Genomic DNA, 24561 nt, shown 5'->3' with positions numbered 1-24561 from the left:
CCGTCCTAAATAGTATGCAAAACTAGAATTAGTACGTCCCAAATCGTAGTATGTTGAAAATAGTATTCCAAAGATACCCGGATGGTCTACTATTTCCGGTTAGAATTCGAAGTGCAGATCAATGCACACTCTAAGTGCTAATATTGCCCACAACCCATTGCGTGCGGGAGGGAGGAGCTTTGCGATGGCTTTGTGGTGATGTAAACATGGCAGCCGGGTGCAGCAGCGGAGATGCGCCCTCAGCTTTTAAGTGTAAGAATTCAAATGTTTAACCCTAATTAAAGTTATAATTTATTTCGTTACACACATTGCACATGAACGTCAGAACCAGCCGCCTCACAAATGACCTGCGTTTGGTTCTACGACGCAGCCTTGCTTCCTCACTCCTCAACTTGGTAGAAGCACACATAGAAAAATGTATTGTGAAAAAAAAACGATGAGAAAAAATGATGGGAATAGTAAATAAAATTTTATTGGACATAAAGAATGAATGAAACGTTAACAGTTGTGGTGTGCGTAACTAGTCAACCACGTTGTCGTTCACGTTGCATGACGTCATCGAAGTATGTCCCAGAGTGTGCATACCCTTTTGCTACACACTCAAAAGTATGTACTTTTCCCTCACAAAAAAAGTAAATACTTTTAGGTCGTAGTATAAGTAGGCGAATTGGGACTCAGCATATGTTAAACTTTCAGCGTTCGCGGGGAGTCCGTTATGGACCGCCAGGTAGGCGTGACGTAAAAATTGTCATGGGAGAGTGTGTGCGGAGGCTCTGAGCGGACGACCGCATGCCTCCCATTTTTATGACTGTGCGGACAGGTGCACGTGGTCAGTAGGCTTACAAAGCACAATTGCACATGTGCAGGCAGTGTGAAGAAGCCCATTGCTACTCAAGCCTGTGCAATCCGTCAATAAAACAAAGGAAAGACAGCCAGATGTGCAATAATTCTGGGCAATTGTTTGTTCACGTTTGTTGCAGAGAGGACCATTGCTTTCAGAAGAATAAATGGAAGACGTCTGCGTCCGTGTTGGCCGTGCTCATGTGGAAATATAACACAAATAATCGCAACTTCATTGTGCTGCTACCCCTTTCGAGCCGAATTTCACAAAATTGGTCAGCTCCCACAGCATCAGGTGTTTTATTAATGGGGAGTAGAATTATTTATTAATTTAAATGAATGTACTCGATTATATATCATAATATTTAGGCTATAATATTATAAATCAGGTTGGTTTGTATTGGTGACGTAATATAAACGATATGCGAGACTTGCACTTGGACCATAGTGTGGCCCGGTGGAAAAAAAGGTTGAGAACCATTGATCTATAGTGTCGAATGCAGCACTAAGATCAAGTAAAACTAGCAATGAGATGCAACCTTGGTCTGACGCGAGAAGCAATTTATTTGTAATTTTAACAAGTGCAGTTTCTGTGCTATGGTGTGGCCTGAAACCAGACCGAAGTTATTCACAGAGATTTTAAATCGGTCTGTAATTTGCCAATTCACTAGGATCTAGTTGTGGTTTCTTAATAATAGGCTTAATAACCACCAGCTTAAATAGTTTTGGGATGTCACCTAAAGATAATGATGAGATAATAATATTGAGAAGCAGTTCTTCGGCTAAAGGTAATAACTCTTTCAGTAATATAGTGGTTACAGGATCTAATAAACATTTTGTTGGTTTAGATGCAGTGATAAGTTTGTTTAGCTCTTCCTGTCCTATAGTTTTAACGCACTGCAGTTTATCTTTGGGTGCGATGAGAAGCAAAATATGATTTCAAGTAGAGCTTATCTCAGGAATATTGCAGCAGTCTCCAGCTCGAATTGGCGGGACATAGTGTGAATCATCTTCATCTCCTCTTAATATCAGTAATACTCAGCATGCACAATACAATGAAATGGTCATTAACAACATCACTTTGAGGTAAGATATCTCTTATCAATAAGGTTTATTACATCAATATCATTAAATCTAGCGTATGATTTAAACAATGAGTGGGCTCATCAGAGTTTATTAGGTCAGTAAACTCAGGTCCTAATGCATCATTAGTATTATTAGCACTTTATCAACAGTAACCTATAAGTCTGAGAGGAAGTCTGCAAATTATTTTAGGTAATCTGTATATGGCCCTTGGTGGCCTATACAATGTAGTCAGATCAAGAGATACAATAGATTTCTTTTGCATATCTGACAATGTAACATTAACCTGTTATGCTCCTTTTTACCCTGTTAGAGAAGTAATTTTAAATAATAATTTGACAGCAACATTAAATGTTTGGCATACTTTTGACTAACTGTATATGTTTTTATGCAACATTATTGTATTATTTACCACCCTACTGGCAAAAATGGGCTCAAAAAAGTACTTGTTCTTAATAATTAAGAAATATTATATTAATTAATAATTGTTTTGTTATTGTTTCTTAAATGAAAAAAAAAAAAAAAAAAAAAAAAAAAAAAATATATATATATATATATATATATATATATATATATATATATATATATATATATATATATATATATATATATATATATATATTAAAATAGCATAAGGGAGATATATACTATCCAAGAAAAGCTCATTATTTTTTATAATTTTTGGACAGAATTTTGGATATGTAAGTATTAAAATTAAATGGTATAATTGAGTTTACAGTACATATTAAATGTTTTTGAATATGTGATTGACAAGCTTTTACTTACGAATATATATTCTTAGAGTAAAAAAGGGTCAAAAATGTAGGTTAAAAATAAAGTGTCACCTATGTGGAATTTTCTCCTCTCTCTCTCGGGATCTTCACTAAAACGGTGAGTTTGTGGACACGCATACAGACCAGGGAAGTTCTGAGTCCAGTCTTCTTGAGAAGATCATTTATTACCAGAGGTGGACAATAACATTGTGTTGGCTTTTAAAAGGCTATTTTGATAATGACTTTTACTCATATGCTGTGAAAAAGATGGAGGAGTACAGGCATTGATAATAAGAAATGTTTTTAGAGCGTCAAAGTGACTTCTTTCAAAATACTTTTGGTCACAAGTGTACGTCAATCCAGCAAAGTCTGGAAAAAAGTGAAATGATTATGAAGGTGGGGTTATGCATCATGTTACCTAACGAGATGAAAAGAAATGTGTTGTCCTGTGTTGAGTATTTCCTTTTTGACTGGTTAAAATTGTACATATATTCTGCAGTTCTTCAATTGTCATAATAAATATTTTGACAATAAGCTAAACAACCAATGATTTTTCCATCAACATTTTGTTTAGAATTTTATGTATGTAGTAAAGGACAGCACATAATGTGTTAAATTATACACACAAACACATCTTTGTGCAAACATTTATGTTGATTTCAGTGGTAGGTAAGAGTTTACTGGGAATAGTCTATGTTATTGTACTCAGAAAAAAAGAATATGCACATTTTAATTTATACAGTACATTTATTTCTGTAGCAGTGTGTTACATGTAAACAGAAAAAAAAAAGAAACTAACTGTTCGGAGAGCTTATTTTATAGTTTTAAGAGATAAAGTTTACATTCTGAGAATTGGGCCAAAGGGACTTTTTAAATAACAAAATGAACCAATACAAATACCAAATGTATCATCCATAAGAGCAGTAATACATTTAAAACCATCTCTACAAAGCACACAAGTTTTTCACACTTTTAAAACCTGTAGAAATATCCAGCAACAAACAGGACAGGGGTGAAGCTTTAAATTTCTATGAATTGTCTGGTAAGGCATCTCTTCAGTCTGAATTCTCATATCATGATTAAATCTTCATTTACATATCCATACTGAGAGCCAGGGGTGCTGCAAAAGATCCCGGGCCCTATGTATAAGCAGTCCTAATATTCCAGACTTTTCAAGGGCCCACTTTTCCTTTGGGGTCCTGGTAATCAGTACTGGGTTTACCCCCAGTCCGGTGCTGAAAGCTTTTACCCAGCATGACTTAACATGTGAATTTCAAGGTATGCTTTACGTGTGAAAGACTTTCCACACTGAGAGCAGGGGAAAGGCTTTATTCCAGCATGGATTAACATGTGATTCTCAAGGTGTGTTTTACGCGTGAAAGTGTTTCCACACTGACAGCAGCTGAAAGGCTTTTCTGAAGAGTGTGTAACCAAATGATTCTTAAGATGTCCTTTCTGTGTAAAACTCTTCCCACACTGAGAGCAGGTGAAAGGCTTTACTCCATAATGAATTAACATGTGCTTCTTCAGGTTTGTTTTACGTGTGAAAGTTTTTCCACACTGAGAGCAGGTAAAAGGCTTTTCTGAAGTGTGAATATGCATATGATCCTTAAGTTGCCTTTTCTGTGTAAAACTCTTCCCACACTGAGAGCAGATAAAAGGCTTTATTCCAGCATGATTTAACATGTGATTCTTAAGGTTTTCGTTACACGTGAAAGTTTTTCCGCACTGAGAGCAAGTGAAAGGCTTTTCCCCACTATGAATTATCATATGTTTCTTAAGGCCTTCTTTCTGTTTGTAAATGTTTCCACACTCAAAGCAGCTGAAAGACCTTTTGACTTCTGTTTTTGGAATGCTGCAACTCACTGATCTTTCTCCAGCAGTAACATTACGAACTTCCTGACACTGATATTTCTCTTTCACCTCATTCAGAAAAAGTATTTCTTGGTTCACTTTCTTCAGGCCTAAAATCAAAACATTAAAGTGATGCAAATTAATTAGGACATTTGCAAAATTAAAGGAAAACATTTGAGCACAGACGACAAATTCTTTTTCAGAACTGTCCCTGTTCACACGGATCCATGAAAAACTGACTAAACTAAACTAAAAAAGACTAAAAGACTTAAAAATGACTAAAATGCTGCATTATGTTGCCAGGAAAGTAGTTGGCGATATCATTTTGTAAAGAAACACTACACATCTATAGGCTGAAAATGTAATACAAATGTGCATGATGTTACTGCTGTCCAGAGGGTATATACCGGTATCAGCACTTCAAATGTAATACTTTTAAAGGGGTCATGACCTGCATTTATTATTATGTTTCCTTCACTTATAATGTTTTTACATAGAAATGAATGATGATTTTAGGCTCTGTTTGAAGGTGAGTTTTTCTGTAAGACTTCACTGGAAATGCACACTGCTGTGACTGGCTAACATCTTTAAATAGGAATAATTTTATGTTATTAATGAATTATTATTATTAATTATAATTATATTATATGTGGAACTATATTTTTACAGCTGTCATGAAAAGTGTGAATTTAGTGCTATATTTAGATCTACACCCATCACATGAAAGTTTCCAGTAATGAGCACTGAGCAGATGACAGTCTGTTTGATCTCATCATCACATCTCGTTTTCTGCACTCTCAAAATTCTTTCATCATAACTAAAGCAAAAATAATGTAAAAACTGTGTTTTTGTGTTCTTATTTACCAAAGAATCCACTGTCAAAAAACAAGCAAACATTCACATGGTTGAAAATAATCACAGTCCAAGCGACTTGACTTCGAATAACGTACAAACTGAATAAATTTGTATATATTTAGTCTCACATGGTCTGAGTTGAACATCTGAAAGTGAAAATCGTCTCGGTGTTGGTTCAGTGACATTTCCTTAAGAAATATGGAACGTTGATTTAAGACAGTAATTAAAGATGAATGAAGATTAAACACCAACCTCCATGCTCCTTGTGTTTTATTCTCCAGGGTTCTGGTTCACGCAGGTCCTCTTCACTCTCCTCTCTAACAAACATCATCTTCACGGCAGAAGATCTCAGTTCAGCTGATACCCCTTCAGATATTCCTGCTTCTGCTTAAAAACTTACTCACGACTATGAGCATGACAACATTACAGATATTTATTGAACAGATCCAAAACCTGTATTTTTCTATTTACAGAAACAACATTTCTAACAGTTTGTATTAAGTCAGCATCACGACAAAACAACAGAAAGTGTGGTGAAGCTAATCTTCTTCCTCTGAGGTTTAATAGTTTCTCTTTCTCTCTCTGGTTTTATTGGCGGGCCGCAACCAACTTGTTCAGGTCCATACCGCCACCTACTGTACTGTGCAACATCAGGGCTTCACATACTTAGCATATATACAGGTGCTAGTCATATAATTAAAATATCATCAAAAAGTTGATTTATTTCACTAATTCCATTCAAAAAGTGAAACTAGTACTAGCACTTGTATATACCCCTTTCAAACTCCATTCTTGTTCCAACTCATATATCTTTTTTTTGCAAGATCCTCCTTTATGAATTATGTTTTTTAAACCTCATAATGATATGCTCCACATTTTCTGTAGTCTCGCGAAGCTAGACCTTCAGACTGACAGCTGAAGGTCTGGAATCCATGGCAGCTTTCACTGGCCAAGGCCAGTCTTTGAGGCCATTTGACCAGCATGTCAAATAACCAATCACAGTTTGTTTCGTTCAGCATCACGTTTTGGGGTGTGGAAATGTTGCCACAATAACAGACCGATGTGTTCAACTCTCTGACATATTTTAAAGGTTCTATGCGGCAAACTTTAAATATTTCACATAATTTTGAAACTCTAGTGGTTAGTTGTAAACATTAAGGCTCTGTTCTTTCGTAAGGGGGTTTGGCGCCATGGTATCTTTGTTTCCAGGTGGAACGTTAAAAAATCCTGAAGAATTCAACCAATCCGATGATGACTTCGACAGCCTTGAAATGTTTCCACTTTTGTGTCACATACTAGCCACACAGCATTTTTCATAGCCACATTTTTGTTGTTGTGAAATTACCTGATAAAAGTTGACTATGGCATGCTAATATTTACTTAAACTAGATTTACAACCCTTTTAAATGTAAAACAACTGTACACACCCAAATCAAGACTACATAAATGTATAACAATACAGGTCAGTATCATTAGCTCTGATAAGGTTGTGTGTAAAGCTCCTTTTTTTAAATAAAACCATGTATTAAAATAAAGACATAAAAAAGTAGCTTGTTATTGCATAATAAAAGTGATGCATGGATGTAGAAGATTAATAAAAAAAAAAAGATAAAAAACTAAACTGAAAAAAAAAAAAAAAAACTTTAGCATTAGAAACACTGTCTGTGTTAATATCAGAATCAGACTCGGGATTACTTTATTGAACCACACTGGGAAATTCTTTGTTACAAGTTGCTATGGAAAGTAGGTCAGTCTCGAAACCTAACAAAAAATACATGCCATGGTTTGGACAAAATTGCTTTTGTCTTCATTAAATTTGAGGGGAATGTTCCTCTCATCATAAAGAACACATTTCAGTTTGTGTCATTTTTGTGCTCAGGCCCTAATAATAACAACTGGTTAGGTTGCAACCCTCTGCAGACACCTTGGCAATTGAATCGCCATTGGCTAGTAAATACTTATGTTTACTTGCCAGACTGATATACAGACCAAAAGTTTGGACACACCTTCTCATTCAAAGAGTTTTCCTTGTTTTCATGACTATGAAAATTGTAGATTCACACTGAAGGCATCAAAACTATGAAGCACATTGAAATGGCTGGTGTTACCTGTACTTGACATGCACTTCTTGTCTTCAACCAACTGTGCAAAACTGTGTAAAATATGAATTGTATAGACAGATGTTTTTATTTCATTTAATTCATTCATTCATTCATTCATGTTGTATTTGTTGGTACACATATCAAGGCAATAAGAAAAAATCTCATTTTTATACTGGTCAATCTGTGTAGAGTACAAAAAAATGGACTGTAATTGGTCTGCAGTAGTCTTCTTCTGAGGGATCCTGCTAAAAGCTGCTAAACTGCAGCCTTAGATCATTTTGATGCAACAGCAACATCTGCTGCCGAACAAGTGAAGTAGCCATACATATTAAATAATGTGTGCCATCTATTTCAATAACAATTTAATATTCTATTTTCATTTTCATGACCGAAGAAGTAATATTTCAAAGCAACTATCTCATTCTCCCAAGGCATTATCTGCACGTATTATGCATTGTATTATGCATGCAATTAAACTGTTATATGAAATTACTAACATCAGGTGGCATGTTTATTGAAGAGTGGTTTATTCAATGTGTTCAGCCCATGACAGAAAAAGTGTGTGTTTTTAAGGGGAGACGCAAAAAACATTAAATGAAATGAAATTAAATTAAAAATACTGGGAAAAAAATAATTATCGATGTGTGACAGTGAGTATACTCTTCAGGGGCAATCTCAGATCTGAACGCATAGAAGGACTTTTAGTTGTGATAAAAAAGGGATCTCAAAGGATTGTATCAAAGGGACCTAAAAGGTTTATGAAATTAATAGATACTTTAAAGAATTGAAGACTGCTTTGACTGCAAAAGGAGAGGCACTAACCAGTAAGTATAGCGTTCCATATATAGTGCTGAGTGAGTCTGTTTAAATAAATAAACACATAACCTTACAAAAATGTAACTTAAAATGATTCTGTTTACTAGCATTAGCATTACCACTTATTACAGCATACAGTCCTGGTTTTGTGAAAGACATTCAATCCTTTACAAATTTTCTTTCCCTGTATTCTTGACAGAGTTGAGATGATGAGATTATTTTAGAGTGTACAGAGAATGTGGCACATAAAGAGATTTGAGATCGCTTTGGGACAGGCTCCAGCCAGCAAACACACTAATCCTTATCACTTTATGCACATACCAAATATGAAACAGAAGGATTCGTCATGCACTGCTTTATTTATTTATTTATTTATTTATTTCCTTCTTTAGAGCAGTATAATCATTTAAGCTGCAAATGTGTGAACTCTCCCTTATAAGAGCTGTATTTATTAGCAGTTCTAAAACATAGCCATTTAAAAACAGATAAATGAGCAGTAAAGGGCTATTCTACATGTTTAAATGACAATAGTCATAATTTATTTTTACTTTATGTTTTAAGGGTCATTATTTAGATTTCAACAGCGCACTCCTTGGACTTCATAATATTCTTTCTGCATGGTTGTAAAATATTATTGCTCTTTCAGAGCCTCTCATAGCTGACTTAATTAAGTTCTTATGCTTCTTTTATGTTTTTAACTTTGTTGTAGAAATGTATTTGCCAAAATAAAAATACACACAAATATAATGAATAGTGGTCCAGATACTTTGTTGTTGGAATAATTTGAAGAGAAGTGTTTGTGGTTATAAAAGCTAATATCTGAGCACACCTTGAAATATTTTTTAATATCTCTGTTCTTCAAGAGAAATGTTTAAGAAAACAGGAGACACTAGCAAAGTATTCATTTGCTCTTTATTTTTTCTTTGTCATTTGAGATGTGTGACTTTGTATTTAAAGGACAGGTGTGAGAGGAAGGCTCATGTGAGATGGACATAGTGTGTAACTGTGCCATTGATCAAAGCTACGGTTAGGGACTCATCAAAGACAGAATGAGAAACAAACCGAGAGATGAAGGGAGCCAGGAAGAGAACAGTGAATGATTAAAAAAAATAACAATAAAGATGGCTATTTCAGAAGGCCAAAAGCAATTTAACATACACTCTTAAAAGGAGTGTTTTTGCAGTGATTCCATAGATTAACCATTTTTGGTTCCCCAAAGAACAGTTCTTAAATAAACCATTTCAAAGAACATTATAAAATCTAAAGAACCTTTTTCCACTAAAAATACCATTTCATGGATGTTCAAGGTTCTTCATAGAACCATCAATCCCAATAAGTACCTTTATTTTTAAGAGTGTATCTTACATTTCAAACTGAAAAATTAACTGAACCCATGCTGACTCTCTGTGAGAAAAGGCTCTTATATTAAGTTCTTGAATTATATGTGGTAAGTAGATGCAGTGTATACATTTATTTCAGAAATGTGCCTCAGTCAAATGGTTTGCAGTAAATGACACCTATTTTGGTGATCATGTATTACACCACTTAAAATGTTAATATTAGTCTATTTAATATATGTATTAAATGTATAAAATTTAATATTATCTATCATCATGGTAACATGGTCTTGATTATTATTATTTTTATTAGTATTATTTTTCACACCTTCCCTGACTAAGTACAGAGAACATGATGTTATTTCCAATGAACAACTTCAACATCTTATGCAAATTACGCATAATAAGCTGCGCCATGTACCCCGCTGTGAAAGTGGGGAAGATGAGGGTCATTAGGACACGAGTTGGGCATGAACTGCAATAATTAATTTTGATAGAAAGAGAGGGAGACTGAGAACACTTAAATACATGAAAGTATAAAGTGATTAAAATTTTACTGGGTTGGGGGAATTGAGTGGAATATATAGCTTGAGGAAGTTTCTAGGAAATGTGCTACTCAAATGCACACATGCCGCTAAAATAAAGTGTGTTTATGATTTTATTACTTTTACTGCAATTATCAGAGGCAGCAGTATTTCAAAGCTTCAATAATGTAAGGGCATTTCATGGTAAGTTATGAAATGCTTTCATCTTATAGCATGTAGGAGGGATGCTGTGGAAAGATTTTAAAGGAGAAAATGTAAAAAAAAAAAAAAAAAAAAGAAGAAGAAAACCTGAGACCTGCTTGTGCAACCATAACTGCTAAAACGTCAATTAATAACTGTTCTGACTCTTGCACACTTTTCAAAACTTTCTCTTCTCTTCTCTGCCCCCCCCCCTTCCCTCCTTCATCATCTCTTAAAGCCAATAACTTTGCAATTTTCTTCACAAATAAGACAAGAACGATTAGTGACAAATTCTCCACACTGCAGACTGATGATAACTTCATAACGACTAAAACTCTTTTTCCTCCTTCTCTTCACTTTCAGAGACGGACGTTTCCAAACTTATCCTTTCCAATCATCCTACTACTTGATCCAATCCCCACTCACCTCCTCCACTTGATCCAATCTCCACTCACCTCCTTCAGGCCATTTTTTCTTCAGTCATACCTTCACTTACTCATATTATCAACACCTCTCTTCACTCTGGTACATTTTACTCAGCATTTAAGCAGGCTCAGCTAAAACCACTGCTTAAGAAACCATCTACAAATACAGCACTTCTAGAAAACTACAGACATGTATCAGTCCTTCCATTCATTGCAAAGACACTTGAGTTGTGTTCAACCAACTCTCTATGTTTCTTGTACAGAACAACCTCCTGGACAGCAATTGATCTGGCTTCGAAAGCGGCCACTCAACTGAGACAGCCCTGCTCTTGGTTATACAGCTGGGTTCATCAACCATAACTCCTTCCAGGACAGCCAGAAACCTAGGAGTTGTGATCGATCATCAACTAAGACTCATAGACCATATTGCTATAATATGCGAGGATTGTCTTCAATGAGCCAAAAAAAGTTCACTTTACTCCTCTCCTCATCAGGTTACACTGGCTACCAGTAGCCACTCACATCAAATTCAAGGTACTGATGCTTGCCTACAAGATGACCACAATTTGAAAAACTAATGGAATGCATAGTCGATATAAAAAACTGGATGACGAGTAATTTCTTACTGCTAAATTCTGGGGAAAAAAAACAGGTGTTAATTATAGGACCTAAAAACTCTGCTCGTATTAACCTAGAACACTGTCTAAGACTTGATGGCTGCTCTGTCAATTATTCGTTATCAGTTAGGAATCTAGGTGTGCTAATTGATCGCAATCTTTCCTTAGAAGGCCACGTTTCTAGCATTTGCAAAACTGCATTTTTTCATCTCAAAAATATATCTAAATTACGGCCTATGCTCTCAATGTCAAATGCAGAAATGTTAATCCATGCATTTATGACCTCAAGGTTAGATTATTGTAATGCTTTACTTGGTGGTTGTTCTGGACGCTTAGTAAACAAACTGCAGCTAGTCCAAAATGCAGCAGCAAGAGTTCTTACTAGAACCAGGAAGTATGACCATATTAGCCCGGTCCTGTCAACACTGCACTGGCTCCCTATCAAACATCGTACAAATTTTAAAATATTGCTTATTACTTATAAAGCCCTGGATGGTTTAGCACCTCAGTGTTTGAATGAGCTCCTTTTACATTACAATCCTCTACATCCGCTACATTCTCAAAACTCAGGCAAATTGATAATACCTAGAATATCAAAATCAACTGCGGGCGGCAGATCCTTTTCCTATTTGGCACCTAAACTCTGGAATAACCTACCTAACATTGTTCGGGAGGTAGACACACTCTTGCAGTTTAAATCTAGATTAAATACCCATCTCTTTGACCTGGCTTACACATAACATACTAATACGCTTTTAATATCCAAATCCGTTAAAGGATGTTTAGGCTGCATTAATTAGGTAAACCAGAACCGGAAACACTTCCCATAACACCCTTTGTACTTGCTACATCATTAAAAGAATGGCATCTACGTCAATATTTGTCTGTTTCTCTCTTATTCCGAGGTCACCGTAGCCACCAGATCCAGTCTGTATCCAGATCAGAGGGTCACTGCAGTCACCCGGATCCAGTATGTATCCAGACTAGATGGTGGATCAGCACCTAGAAAGGACCTCTACTGCCCTGAAAGACAGCGGAGACCAGGACAACTAGAGCCGCAGATACAGATTCCCTGTAAAGACCTTGTCTCAGAGGACCACCAGGACAAGACCACAGGAAACAGATGATTCTTCTGCACAATTTGACTTTGCTGCAGCCTGGAATTGAACTACTGGTTTCGTCTGGTCAGAGGAGAACTGGCCTCCCAACTGAGCCTGGTTTCTCCCAAGGTTTTTTTCTCCATTCTGTGACCGATGGAGTTTCGGTTCCTTGCCGCTGTCGCCTCTGGCTTGCTTAGTTGGGGTCACTTCATCTACAACAATATCGTTGACTTGATTGCAAATAAATGCACAGACACTGTTTAACTGAACAGAAATGACATCACTGAATTCAATGATGAAATGGAAGCTTTAGCATAAGTTCTGCCAGGAAGACTCAATTGTTAGCGTCACCTATTACCTTCTCAATTGTCCAATCACGTTCTAATAATAGAAGTATAAAAGAACCTGTGCTTACACTTGTCTGAGTTTGCAGATGATGAACGCTTCACTCAGTTGCTCGCGTTCAGTTGCCGACCAAAAAAAAAAAAAAAAATGTCTCAAAACTCGCAATATATTTGTGAACACTCCGATTCTGACAATGAAATCGTCCTGCCGTCTCCTGTTACCGCTCGCTGAAGTTCACGTTTACAGTGCCGCACTTCACCATGGGCTCAGTGGTCTTCGGAAAATATATCCAAAGCTCTCGAAAACGCCGGAATACCAATTAGCCAAGGTCCAAGATATACTTTCTCTCGCCTATAACACGCTGGGCTATCCCCCGGTTCCTACCCAAAAGATTTCAAAACCTTCAACGTCGACAACTCAGACAAAACAGACCAGAAGGAAAAGAACGGCTAAATCATCTTCACCCGTTCCCGCAAAAAGAACATCACAACCTGCCAGAGCACCATCTCCTCCTCAATTCATCGAATCCACCGATACGAATTTCCATCTCATCTCTGCTGTTCAAAATCTCTCCAAAACAGTCAAAGAACTACAATCAAAAATGACTAACCTCGAACATTCTTTTACCAGTTCCCACTCAAGTACAGATCCGCCAATACACTCCTCAGCTATTCCACAGTCTCGTCCTCCTCCTTCTGGATTTAGTAACTATCAGAGCATGCCATCGACTTCAGCTTCCTCGCCACCTTCTCAGCTCACTATCCAGATACCTTTTCAAAATGTCTCCGCTTCACCAGCTTCCTCAAACTTAAACCTTTCCACAGCAACTCCAGCACAAGCATTCGGTAGGCGTTTTGTTCCACCAGCCACCGCAACAGTGTCTAACCATTTAAGAAGCAATATCATCCAAGGTAAGGACATCAATCTTGCTACCTTACTCCTTCCTTCGCCTGCTGCCAACAGGAAAATGGTTGACTGTGGTGACGTGGCAGTACTTCTTAAAGTACTGCAATGGATTCGTCATTGCATTCAGTATTTACAGAGACATTCTGTGTCAAACCTACCCCGAGAGAAGGGAAGAGCTAGATCTTTATCTATCAATGATGGCGGACTTCAGTCAAAGATACAGGGGAACTCTATTTTACGAGTACCACAAGTCATTCTCAGCAAAATCTTCCTCCTTTATCTCACTTTTTAATTCAAGACTAGACTGGTCAGTTACCGACACCGAACTGCTCGTCCACCATTTCGGAGGGCAAAAAAAGCTTAACTTGCGCCATTTGCAGCGCTCACGGTCACAAGGCTTCATTTTGCCCAAAGCGTTTGCTAGTAATGATCCACGGTCCTGAAAATGTAAGCCTCTCTTCAAACTCCAGAGGTCGCTGTACTGCGGCAGAATTCAATAACGTATGTCTTTGTTTTCAATTTAATGAGGCCGTTTGTTCTTTTGCTCATATTTGTAGTGTTTGCAAGGATCCACACCCGAAATCTGTTTGTCCATGCCGGTACAAACCTGCACCCGAGGGAAAGCCCTAATTCGGAAAATTTTTTTAATAAACACCCATCTACTCCTATTAATATTCCCAACCTTTCAAGCTACCTCTCTTCTCACCCCGATCCGGCATTTGTTGATTATTTAATCACTAGTTTGCCCCAAGGGTTTCGGGTGGGTTTCCTTTCTCCTCTTTCTGCCTCTTTTGTTGTAAAAAAATTGCAATCTGCTAGACACGAACCTGATGTGGTTTCAGTTCTTTTAGATAAAGAGGTTAATAAAGGATATGTTATCTGCCCCTTCACTTCTCCTCCTTTTTCTCCTTTTCGGATTAATGTCATCGGCATTGCAACTCGCAAATATTCCGGTAAAAAACATCTAATCTTTGATGTGTCTTCTCCACATTCCTCCAACATAGCTAGCGTTAACGAAAACATTCACCTAACACCTTTTTCTCTTCATAATTAAATTAGCTGGTCATGGCGCCTGGTTAGTCAAAGCTGACATTACCGACGCTTTTAAAACTATGCCAATTCACCCATCCGTATTTTGGAGTGAAATTGAACTCAGAATTCTACTTCGCTGTGAGGCTCACGTTCGGTTGTAGAAGTAGCCCGCATATTTTCAACAGTCTCTCAGAAGCTCGGTGTTGGATTCTACTGAACGTCTGTAAGCTTCCTTTCGCTTTGCATTTACTAGACGATTTTTTGCTAGTCGACTTTCCATCTTCACAATCTTCCATCCTTCGCATTCTTAAACAAATATTTAGCGACATCGGCGTTCCACTCTCTGCCGAAAAAAAACATTAGGCCCTTCTACTTCGTTAGAATTCTTAGGCATTTCCCTTGACAAAGTCAAAATGCAAGCTTCCTTGCCACAACATAAGCTCCTAAGGATAAGGTCGTTTCTGGAATCTTTTTCCTCTAACTATTAACTATGGCCCATTCCATCCAAAAATCAAGCGATCCGATGCACATACTATGTACTTATTATAGTAATTACAATAACTATGTAATAACTAGGTACTAACCCTGAACCTAGCCCTAAACCTAACCCTACCCCATGTAGTTTCCTTATGTTACCAGAACTTTCTAAGATAAATACACATACTGTAAAATAAAGTGCAACCATAATTTTTTATTTACAATTCTCTAACAATAAATAGATCATACCAGTGACGTCATCTAAAAGCTTCATATTAAATATTGAGTTAAATGAGAAAGATTCTGATATCTGAAAAGAAATGGTGCATATAACATGGGCCTTTTTTATTGATCTTTAGAAAATAAGAAGGAGGAAGTCAAGTGATGTTATCAGTGTGATTTGTATTTCAGAATAACCAGTGACACAACTCCAGGGGACCACTGTTTTCATAATCAATTTTCTAATATTTATTTAGCATTTTGTTTTATTATGCCTTTTTATCATATATTTTATAGTTATTAATACATTATTTTATTTTAAATGGTAGAAAAATCTGTTCTGACTGCAAAATATAGCACTTTCTCTCTGTACAGGGCTGTGGGGACAAGCAGTTTTGTGGTGCTTGGAATTCTTTATAATTAATTAAAAATAAATATTGCCACATTTATGGCGCAAGAAGGTCTAATTGTTCAAATAACGCATTGTTTTATTGTAAAATATATTTAAAAAAAACTGTAACCCTAATGAGTTTTTCAGTTGTAATATTTCCGTAAAGGCTAGGGACAGAAAAAAATTTAAGAATTTTCTGTAGAATGACCCTCTAAGGTAAATGTTACATGGATCACACTCGCCGCCTCGCTAATGGACTGTGTCTGTACTGTGCCTCTCTGGATCATTTAATATATTACTGCCCCATGTAACAGAAATGAGTCGAACCAGACAAATTAAAGAGTCTATCAAAGCTGTGTTTGAAACACGAGCCGAATTCCTCAGGAAGTCCCAAGGAAGATAACCAACCAACCAACTTGTTCACACAACAGCTTTCAACATTAACCCCACTAGAACAATAATTGACTATTTTAATTCGCAGAAGAGATTGTCAAATTTGTTGTTCGTAATTGAAATGCAACGCTGGACATCACATGGAATCCCATGAGTTAAACACTTCCATTGACTTCCCCCCACCTAGCAGAACCAGACTGAAATTCCTAAGGGGGGAGGGGCTTTGAACCTCTGGTCTTCACCGAACATCCCTATCTCAGAGAATGACAAAGAAACTGTCTTTGTGAGAGCGGTTGCAACGTGCTTCAGCCTGCACGCCTGCTGCTACTTAGCCACGATGAGAAGGAACACCACCTAGTCTCGTCAAACTTTATTTTCTTTTCCGTTTGAGAGTTTCGTGTTCTGAGTTAAGTTTTGTAACGTCGACCTCGTCTGCGCGTTCAACTTCAACCAGCCACACAACTCCTTCCCAGCCTTCCCAAGACGTCACTTCAGCGACTACTGAACTTCCAGCCAATCAGCGACATCGGGATACCCCTTTCAACGGGATTCCCTTTTTCACAGGAGACACAAGTAACCTCCAGACTGTGACCTTTACTGGTGTATCTAATATAATTTTAACCTCATTGAGGAACTCAATGCGAGGGCTAATTACGTGATTGATGGTTGTTCATGTCTATGCAATTTAACGTATTGCTGTAAACTTGGGATTCCATATTTCCATTCTCTTAAACTCATCTTTCCCTAACTTTCGATCTTCCTGCAACTTTTGTGAATGTGTGAGTGAGTGCGTTTATGTTTTAGATTAGTTTATATGTCTTAGATTTATATAATAAAGCCTTATTCATATTGAAAAGAGAAGTATCTTGTGTTTTGTGCTAAGTTAATGTCTTAAACTGTCAATCTTGTTACTGTGCTAATTGATAGTGTTTTCACTATAGTTTGGATATTAATATCCAGCGCAGATTTGATGTTAAACGGCTCGTTCAGTGAATTGCAGGGCGTCTCAGTGATCAGCCATGAAACAGTGATTCTGTTCAAATTCCCTTTAAAATCTTAAATGATTCCCTTTGAGCTAAATTGACCTGTTTCCGTTACACCCGTGAAACCTCCATGCAGTGAGTATTTATAAGTGAAATCTGTCTCACTTTAACCCTTAGGGGACTAAGCCCTTGTTGGTCCGTTTTCTCTATTTTTACATTTCGGCTTATAAACGATATGTAAAGGAGATGGAACACCCTGTGTTTGGTATCTATGGATTCACAAGACCCTATAAGCTACCATAAGCATGCATGCAATATGTTTATAAAGGAAGTATGAGTGAAAAATTGTACAATAAACTAGAGAATTTCAAAAACGAAAATTAGATTTTTGTCATTTATTACTGAAAAACACACAATATAGAACAGTTTTTGAACAACAACAAAAAAAAATTTCAAACTCTTTGCTTGACAGAAATGTGTTATTGTTTAATCAAATGTGTAAAGAACAATTAAATTAACTTTTTTTAAAAACAGTCCTAGGCATGCCAATGAGCAAAGCAAGGCCTCTGCAGGCCTTTCCAGTAATTGTTCCAGAGCTTGTTCTGCCGTAAATCTTTTACTGCTTGCCATTTTGATAAAACAATTCTGTAATAATGCTGTATCTCTCTCGAATTTATCTCTTTGTGCTTGCTAACACTCCGATCGCTTTCTGCTTTCTCCACGTGATGCTGATTCTCTGATCGCTCGAATTTAGCTCTTTGTGCTCGCTAATACTCCGATCGCTCTCTGTAACACTCCGATCGCTTTCTGCTTTCTCCATCCTGATGCTGATTTTCTGAACGCTTATTGATTGCATGTCTTTTACTATAGTCCAGCCAGCTTTTACACGGCTACAGCAGAGCTACAGAGTCCTCTGAATGGCTAGAAGACATAACCTTCCTCTGATTCGGTTAGAAAAAGATTCCTCCCAGCGGCAATTTTTCCATTGGCTGTTACGTGTTGAATCTGCCTAACACAATCGTTTTCATTGGCCTGTTTACGCAGTGGTGTTGCGCAATAAGGGAAGAGTTTAATATACAAACTGGATACCGCTGTTTTCAGTGGAATCTGAGGAAGACGGCAAAAAAACCTGCATCTCTCTAGCATTAAAAGTTTTTGAGATAACTACACATTTGTAAAAGCATGACATTTTGGGCGGTACCGCCCAATCCGTCCCCAGAGGGTTAAACACGTTTTTCTCAACAAAAGAAAAAGTCATGTCATGACTACAAGTCCACTTCAGACAGCCATAACTTTTATATTCCGCTATGGACAAAATTAAAACAGTTTTGGAAAGGGCTTGAACTCAGCTTTCAGGAAAACCTTTCTTTGAATGAACAAAGTATGTTGTTACTGTTCTATATCACATATTGTCTTTTGTATTGTATACTGTTGTTTTATACATGCTTATGATAGAACCACTCATTCATGTAACGTTACATATACCATGTTTGGTCTCGGTGAATTCGTCTTCGGATGATCTAATTGAGAATTTTTTCGGCTCTTAGGAGTAACAGTCAGCTTATCTTCCAGATACCATCCCCAGTCTAACTGCCAGACTGAACAAAAGATCCCAGAGCTCTAACGCTACCATTGGTCATACTGCTCAGACAATCAGCACAACTGGTGCCACTTCCCCCCCTTGGCCGATTATGCCCAGGACTCCCTCAGGCAATCCACGACTGGCCTTACACTATTTCAATGCATACTCGGCTAACAGCCCCACTCTTCCCCTGGATGGAGGAGCCCATGAAGGTTCCAGCTGAGAGAGCGAGAGCTTGGCACACATCCTTCTCCAGCATGCAGTGTAGAGGTATAAATTCTTCGTAGACGTCCGTCGGTCAGAACCCCCTCAATTCCAGCCATGCGATTGGGTCTGGCAATCAACCCGGAGACCTCTGCCTCCGCCTACTGTGCAAGAAGTATCAACTTATCAACTCCAACTCCCAGCAAGGTACAGAATACATCCCATATTCTATATCTCACTCCTAAAACCTGTCTCACATTCCACCACAGGATACACTGAACCGGATGGACCTCCTCTCTGGAAGTTTTTGGAAGAGTCTACAGTCTATCAGGTCCCTGACATTCTGGACTCACGGTGACAGGGTGGCAGGTTTGATTCCCAGTGAACTGGGAGGGAAATGGACTAGAGGAAAGATCCTGGGTGGCCCGGGACAATATCAGAATCAGAATCAGAATGAGCTTTATTGCCAGGTATGTTTACACATACGAGGAATTTGTTTTTGTGACAGAAGCTCTGCAGTGCAACATAATAGCGACAGAACAAAAAACACAATAAGGAGTAAAAATACAAAAGAATACAAATAGGTGGGTAAGGAATGACAATATACAAATGACAATGTATGGCAGGTATATTACAATGAGCATTTATGTATGTACAGTATTGTTCAAAATAATAGCAGTACAATGTGACTAACCAGAATAATCAAGGTTTTTAGTATATTTTTTATTGCTATGTGGCAAACAAGTGACCAGTAGGTTCAGTAGATTCTCAGAAAACAAATGAGACCCAGCATTCATGATATGCACGCTCTTAAGGCTGTGCAATTGGGCAATTAGTTGAAAGGGGTGTGTTCAAAAAAATAGCAGTGTCTACCTTTGACTGTACAAACTCAAAACTATTTTGTACAAACATTTTTTTTTTCTGGGATTTAGCAATCATGTGAATCACTAAACTAATATTTAGTTGTATGACCACAGTTTTTTAAAACTGCTTGACATCTGTGTGGCATGGAGTCAACCAACTTGTGGCACCTCTCAGCTGTTATTCTACTCCATGATTCTTTAACAACATTCCACAATTCATTCAGATTTCTTGGTTTTGCTTCAGAAACAGCATTTTTGATATCACCCCACAAGTTCTCAATTGGATTAAGGTCTGGAGATTGGGCTGGCCACTCCATAACATTAATTTTGATGGTTTGGAACCAAGACTTTGCCCGTTTACTAGTGTGTTTTGGGTCATTGTCTTGTTGAAACAACCATTTCAAGGGCATGTCCTCTTCAGCATAAGGCAACATGACCTCTTCAAGTATTTTAACATATGCAAACTGATCCATGATCCCTGGTATGCGATAAATAGGCCCAACACCATAGTAGGAGAAACATGCCCATATCATGATGCTTGCACCTCCATGCTTCACTGTCTTCACTGTGTACTGTGGCTTGAATTCAGAGTTTGGGGGTCGTCTCACAAACTGCTTGTGGCCCTTGGACCCAAAAAGAACAATTTTACTCTCATCAGTCCACAAAATGTTCCTCCATTTCTCTTTAGGCCAGTTGATGTGTTCTTTGGCAAATTGTAACCTCTTCTGCACATGCCTTTTTTTTAACAGAGGGACTTTGCGGGGGATTCTTGAAAATAGATTAGCTTCACACAGACGTCTTCTAACTGTCACAGTACTTACAGGTAACTCCAGACTGTCTTTGATCATCCTGGAGGTGATCATTGGCTGAGCCTTTGCCATTCTGGTTATTCTTCTATCCATTTTGATGGTCGTCTTCCGTTTTCTTCCACGTCTCTCTGGTTTTGCTCTCCATTTTAAGGCATTGGAGATCATTTTAGCTGAACAGCCTATCATTTTTTGCACCTCTTTATAGGTTTTCCCCTCTCTAATCAACTTTTTAATCAAAGTACGCTGTTCTTCTGAACAATGTCTTGAACGACCCATTTTCCTCAGCTTTCAAATGCATGTTCAACAAGTGTTGGCTTCATCCTTAAATAGGGGCCACCTGATTCACACCTGTTTCTTCACAAAATTGATGACCTCAGTGATTGAATGCCACACTGCTATTTTTTTGAACACACCCCTTTCAACTAAGTCAACTAATTGCCCAATTGCACAGCCTTAAGAGCGTGCATATCATGAATGCTGGGTCTCATTTGTTTTCTGAGAATCTACTGAACCTACTGGTAACTTGTTTGCCACGTAGCAATAAAAAAATATACGAAAAACCTTGATTATTCTGGTTAGTCACATTGTACTGCTATTATTTTGAACAATACTGTACATGTATATTATGTGCAAAAATGTAAGTGTACGCTAAGTATGTGTGTTAGATAAATAAGTGTATGTATATAAATATAAATAGTGTACTGTGTTCCACAGTTATTATCAGCTGTTCATAAGATGGATTGCCTGAGGGAAGAAACTTGTCCTGTGTCTGGTCGTTCTGGTGCTCAGAGCTCTGTAGCGTCGATCAGATGGCAACAGTTCAAAGAGGGAGTGTGCTGGATGTGAGGGGTCCAGAGTGATTTTAACAGCCCTTTTGCTCACTCTGGATAAGTACAGTTCTTGAATAGATGGGAGGGTTGTACCGATGATTCGCTCAGCAGTCCGGACTACCCTCTGTAGTCTTCTGAGGTCAGATTTAGAGGCTGAGCTGAACCAGACAGTTACTGAAGTGCAGAGGATGGATTCAATGATGGTGGAGTAGAACTGTTTCAGCAGCTCCTGTGGCAGGTTAACCTTCCTCAGCTGGCGAAGGAAGTACAACCTCTGTTGGGCCTTTTTCACAATGGAGTCAATGTGAATGTCCCACTTCAGGTCCTGAGAGATAGTGGTGCCCAGGAACCAGAATGACTCCACTGCAGTCACAGTGCTGTTCATGATGGTGAGTGGGGAAAGTGCAGGGGGTTTTTTCCTGAAGTCCACGATCATCTCCACTGTTTTTAGCGTGTTAAGCTCCAGGTTGTTGAGAGTGCACCAGACAGCCAACTCTTTAACCTCCTGTCTGTAAGCAGACTCGTCACCGTCCTGAATGAGGCCGATGAGTGTGGTGTCGTCTGCAAACTTCAGGAGCTTGACAGAGGGGTCCTTAGACGTGCAATCATTAGTGTACAGGGAGAAGAGCAGTGGGGAGAGAACGCAGCCCTGGGGAGCTCTGGTGCTGATTGTAAGGGTACTGGATGTGTATTTACCCAGCCTCACTAGCTGCTGCCTGTCTGTCAGGAAGCTGTTGATCCACTGACAGATGGAGGTGGGCACGGAGAGCTGAGTTAGTTTGGGCAAGAGGAGGTTGGGGATAGGCTTGGGCGGTAATACGGTAATATGGTGTACCGAGGGATCTAAAAATAGCAACAGTATCAGTTTCAATACCTTCATACCGTCAATAAAAAAAAAATGCACTTATATAGAAGACAAGGATTAAATATAATTTATTTAATGCCTAAAATGCGTATGCGCGGTTGTCATCGCGTGACGAGACGAGGAGAAACAGAGAGAGGGGGAAAGATGGTGAGCTCCGCACCGAGTGACCTGGTCTCGGAGAGGCTATTTTTATATATATATATATATATATATATATATATATATATATATATATATATATATATAAAAATATCACATTCGAATAATTTTGAGCTCACAAAAAACGAATATTCATTTATGTAAATTAAGTTTACTGAGACAGACGTTATTTTTCAGCAACATTTATTGTTCCTGTCAATTTTTGAACAAGCTTACACACAATAAGCTTGAACATTACACATCGTGTTTTGTAGCTGAAAACCTTTAACAATGCGTGCAAACAAAAAAAGTACAGATTCAAAGCAAAAAAAAAAAATGAACAAAGAAAAACGTAAAGAACGTTAGGCTATTGTAGAGAATGTAGCTTACACTTAACTTTGAAACTGTCAGCAAATATTTTTTGCTTTTTTTCCCTATTGTTGTACATGTTCTTGTTAAGAAATACGGGCATGTAAACATGATCGGGGGAAAGTCGGCTCCTTAGTCTGTTAACAACAAGGCAGACCGCGGAGAAAACGCGCTCTGACAGCACAGACGTTTTGCGGGACTCACAGATAACGGTGTGCTAAGCGAATAAGTTTTGTGAAGCGGTTCGTGTTTTCGTTTCACCACTGAATGGGATCCTCATCTGGTGGAATTCATGGCTCCAGCAAGAACTGTTGCCACTTGTCTCGGCTGGACTCTCTGTAATCATTGCTGAAGAACTGGCTTAGTCTTTTCCGACGAGTGGACATTGCATCCTCTTCATCGTTGGTGGCAGCGGCTGCATCAGCACCACTCGAATCAAGGAAAATGTTCTGATAATGTTCAAAAAAGTTTTTTTTTTTCTTACTTCTCTCATGTTTTCATCGAGAAACCGGAGATGTTTGTGCCGAGGGTCTAGGGCAGATGCGAGAAGAGTAGTTTTCACTGCATTCTCCAAGTTAGCTGTGTTTATTTATTTTTTTGCTTGAGAGATGCCGCAACAATGTTCTGGAATGCGGTCACTTTCTGTGATTCTCCATGGCATATTATTTTTGCTTGCATACATCTTCAAATATGCCGTGAAGAATCACAGAAATTGACCGAATTAGGTTTTATTGTGGACTTTTTTTTTTCTTTTCTTTTTTTATGGCAAGCAAAAATATGTCGAAATTCGAATATCATTTTTATTTATCGAATAATTAGAGCAGAACGAATATTCAAAAGTTCGACTTTCAGTGCACACCACTAGGGATTTTATTGATTTGTGCGCGCAAAAACTGTTCTGTAGGTTTATGTTAATTTAATTCTGTTTGACTATTGCTATTTGTTGCTAATAAAAGTTGTTAATATTGTTGTGCATGTCATTTTGTTATTGTTTCAGTATTAGTGTTTGTTATTCAGTTTATGAATGGTTTAGGCACAAGCCAACAGTTTGGTGATGCTGTCTCAGCCTTACATCATCATTTTTTAGTTATTCACGGTAATAACGTATACCGAGGTAAAATAGGGAGGAGGTTTGACGTATCAAAATTTGGATACCACCCAAGCCTAGTTGGGGATGATCGTGTTGAAGGCAGAGCTGAAGTCCACAAACAGGATCCTCACATAATTCCCCGGTCTGTCTAGGTGTTGCAGAACATAATGCAGTACGATGTTTACTGCATCGTCTACAGACCTGTTTGCTCTGTAGGCAAACTGAAGAGGATCTAGCAAGGGACCAGTTATGTCCTTCAGGTGGGCCAGCATCAGTTTTTCAAATGACTTCATGACTACAGACATTAGAGCCACAGGCCTGTAGTCATATAGTCCTGTAATCTTGGATTTTTTTGGGATGGGGATGATGGTGGAGCGTTTGAAGCATGAAGGGACTTCGCACAGTTCCAGCGATCTGTTGAAGATCTGTGTGAAGATGGGAGGCAGCTGGTCAGCACAGGATTTCAGACAGGCTGGTGTAACACAATCTGACACAATTTTTCCTTTTCTGCTTCCAGAAGACCTGGCGCACCACATCC

General features: G+C 38.1%; 1 protein-coding gene across 1 annotated transcript; it reads right to left on the bottom strand.

Annotated features, from left to right (window-relative positions):
• Positions 1-3341: 3341 nt before the first annotated feature.
• Positions 3342-5970, bottom strand: LOC113040988 (gastrula zinc finger protein XlCGF8.2DB-like). The gene is made up of 2 exons (XM_026199229.1): positions 5658-5970; positions 3342-4660 (listed from the first exon to the last, which is right to left on the bottom strand). The coding sequence occupies exons 1-2, from the start codon at positions 5734-5736 to the stop codon at positions 3942-3944; spliced, it is 798 nt and encodes a 265-aa protein (XP_026055014.1). The 5' UTR covers positions 5737-5970; the 3' UTR covers positions 3342-3941.
• Positions 5971-24561: the final 18591 nt, after the last annotated feature.

Source organism: Carassius auratus, chromosome 23 (assembly GCF_003368295.1).
Source record: "Carassius auratus strain Wakin chromosome 23, ASM336829v1, whole genome shotgun sequence".
NCBI lineage: Eukaryota > Metazoa > Chordata > Actinopteri > Cypriniformes > Cyprinidae > Carassius > Carassius auratus.
The sequence above is the reverse complement of the archived record's forward strand: the minus strand, read 5'-3'. Positions and strand labels throughout refer to the sequence as shown.

What these genes read in the sequence shown, in the direction of transcription:
- LOC113040988 (XM_026199229.1), bottom strand. Translation starts at nt 5,736, where the DNA reads ATGATGTTTGTTAGAGAGGAGAGTGAAGAGGACCTGCGTGAACCAGAA. An exon ending in AAAACACAAGGAGCATGGAG is followed by an intron (nt 4,661 to 5,657) that starts GTTGGTGTTTAA and finishes TTTTGATTTTAG; the next exon opens with GCCTGAAGAAAGTGAACCAA.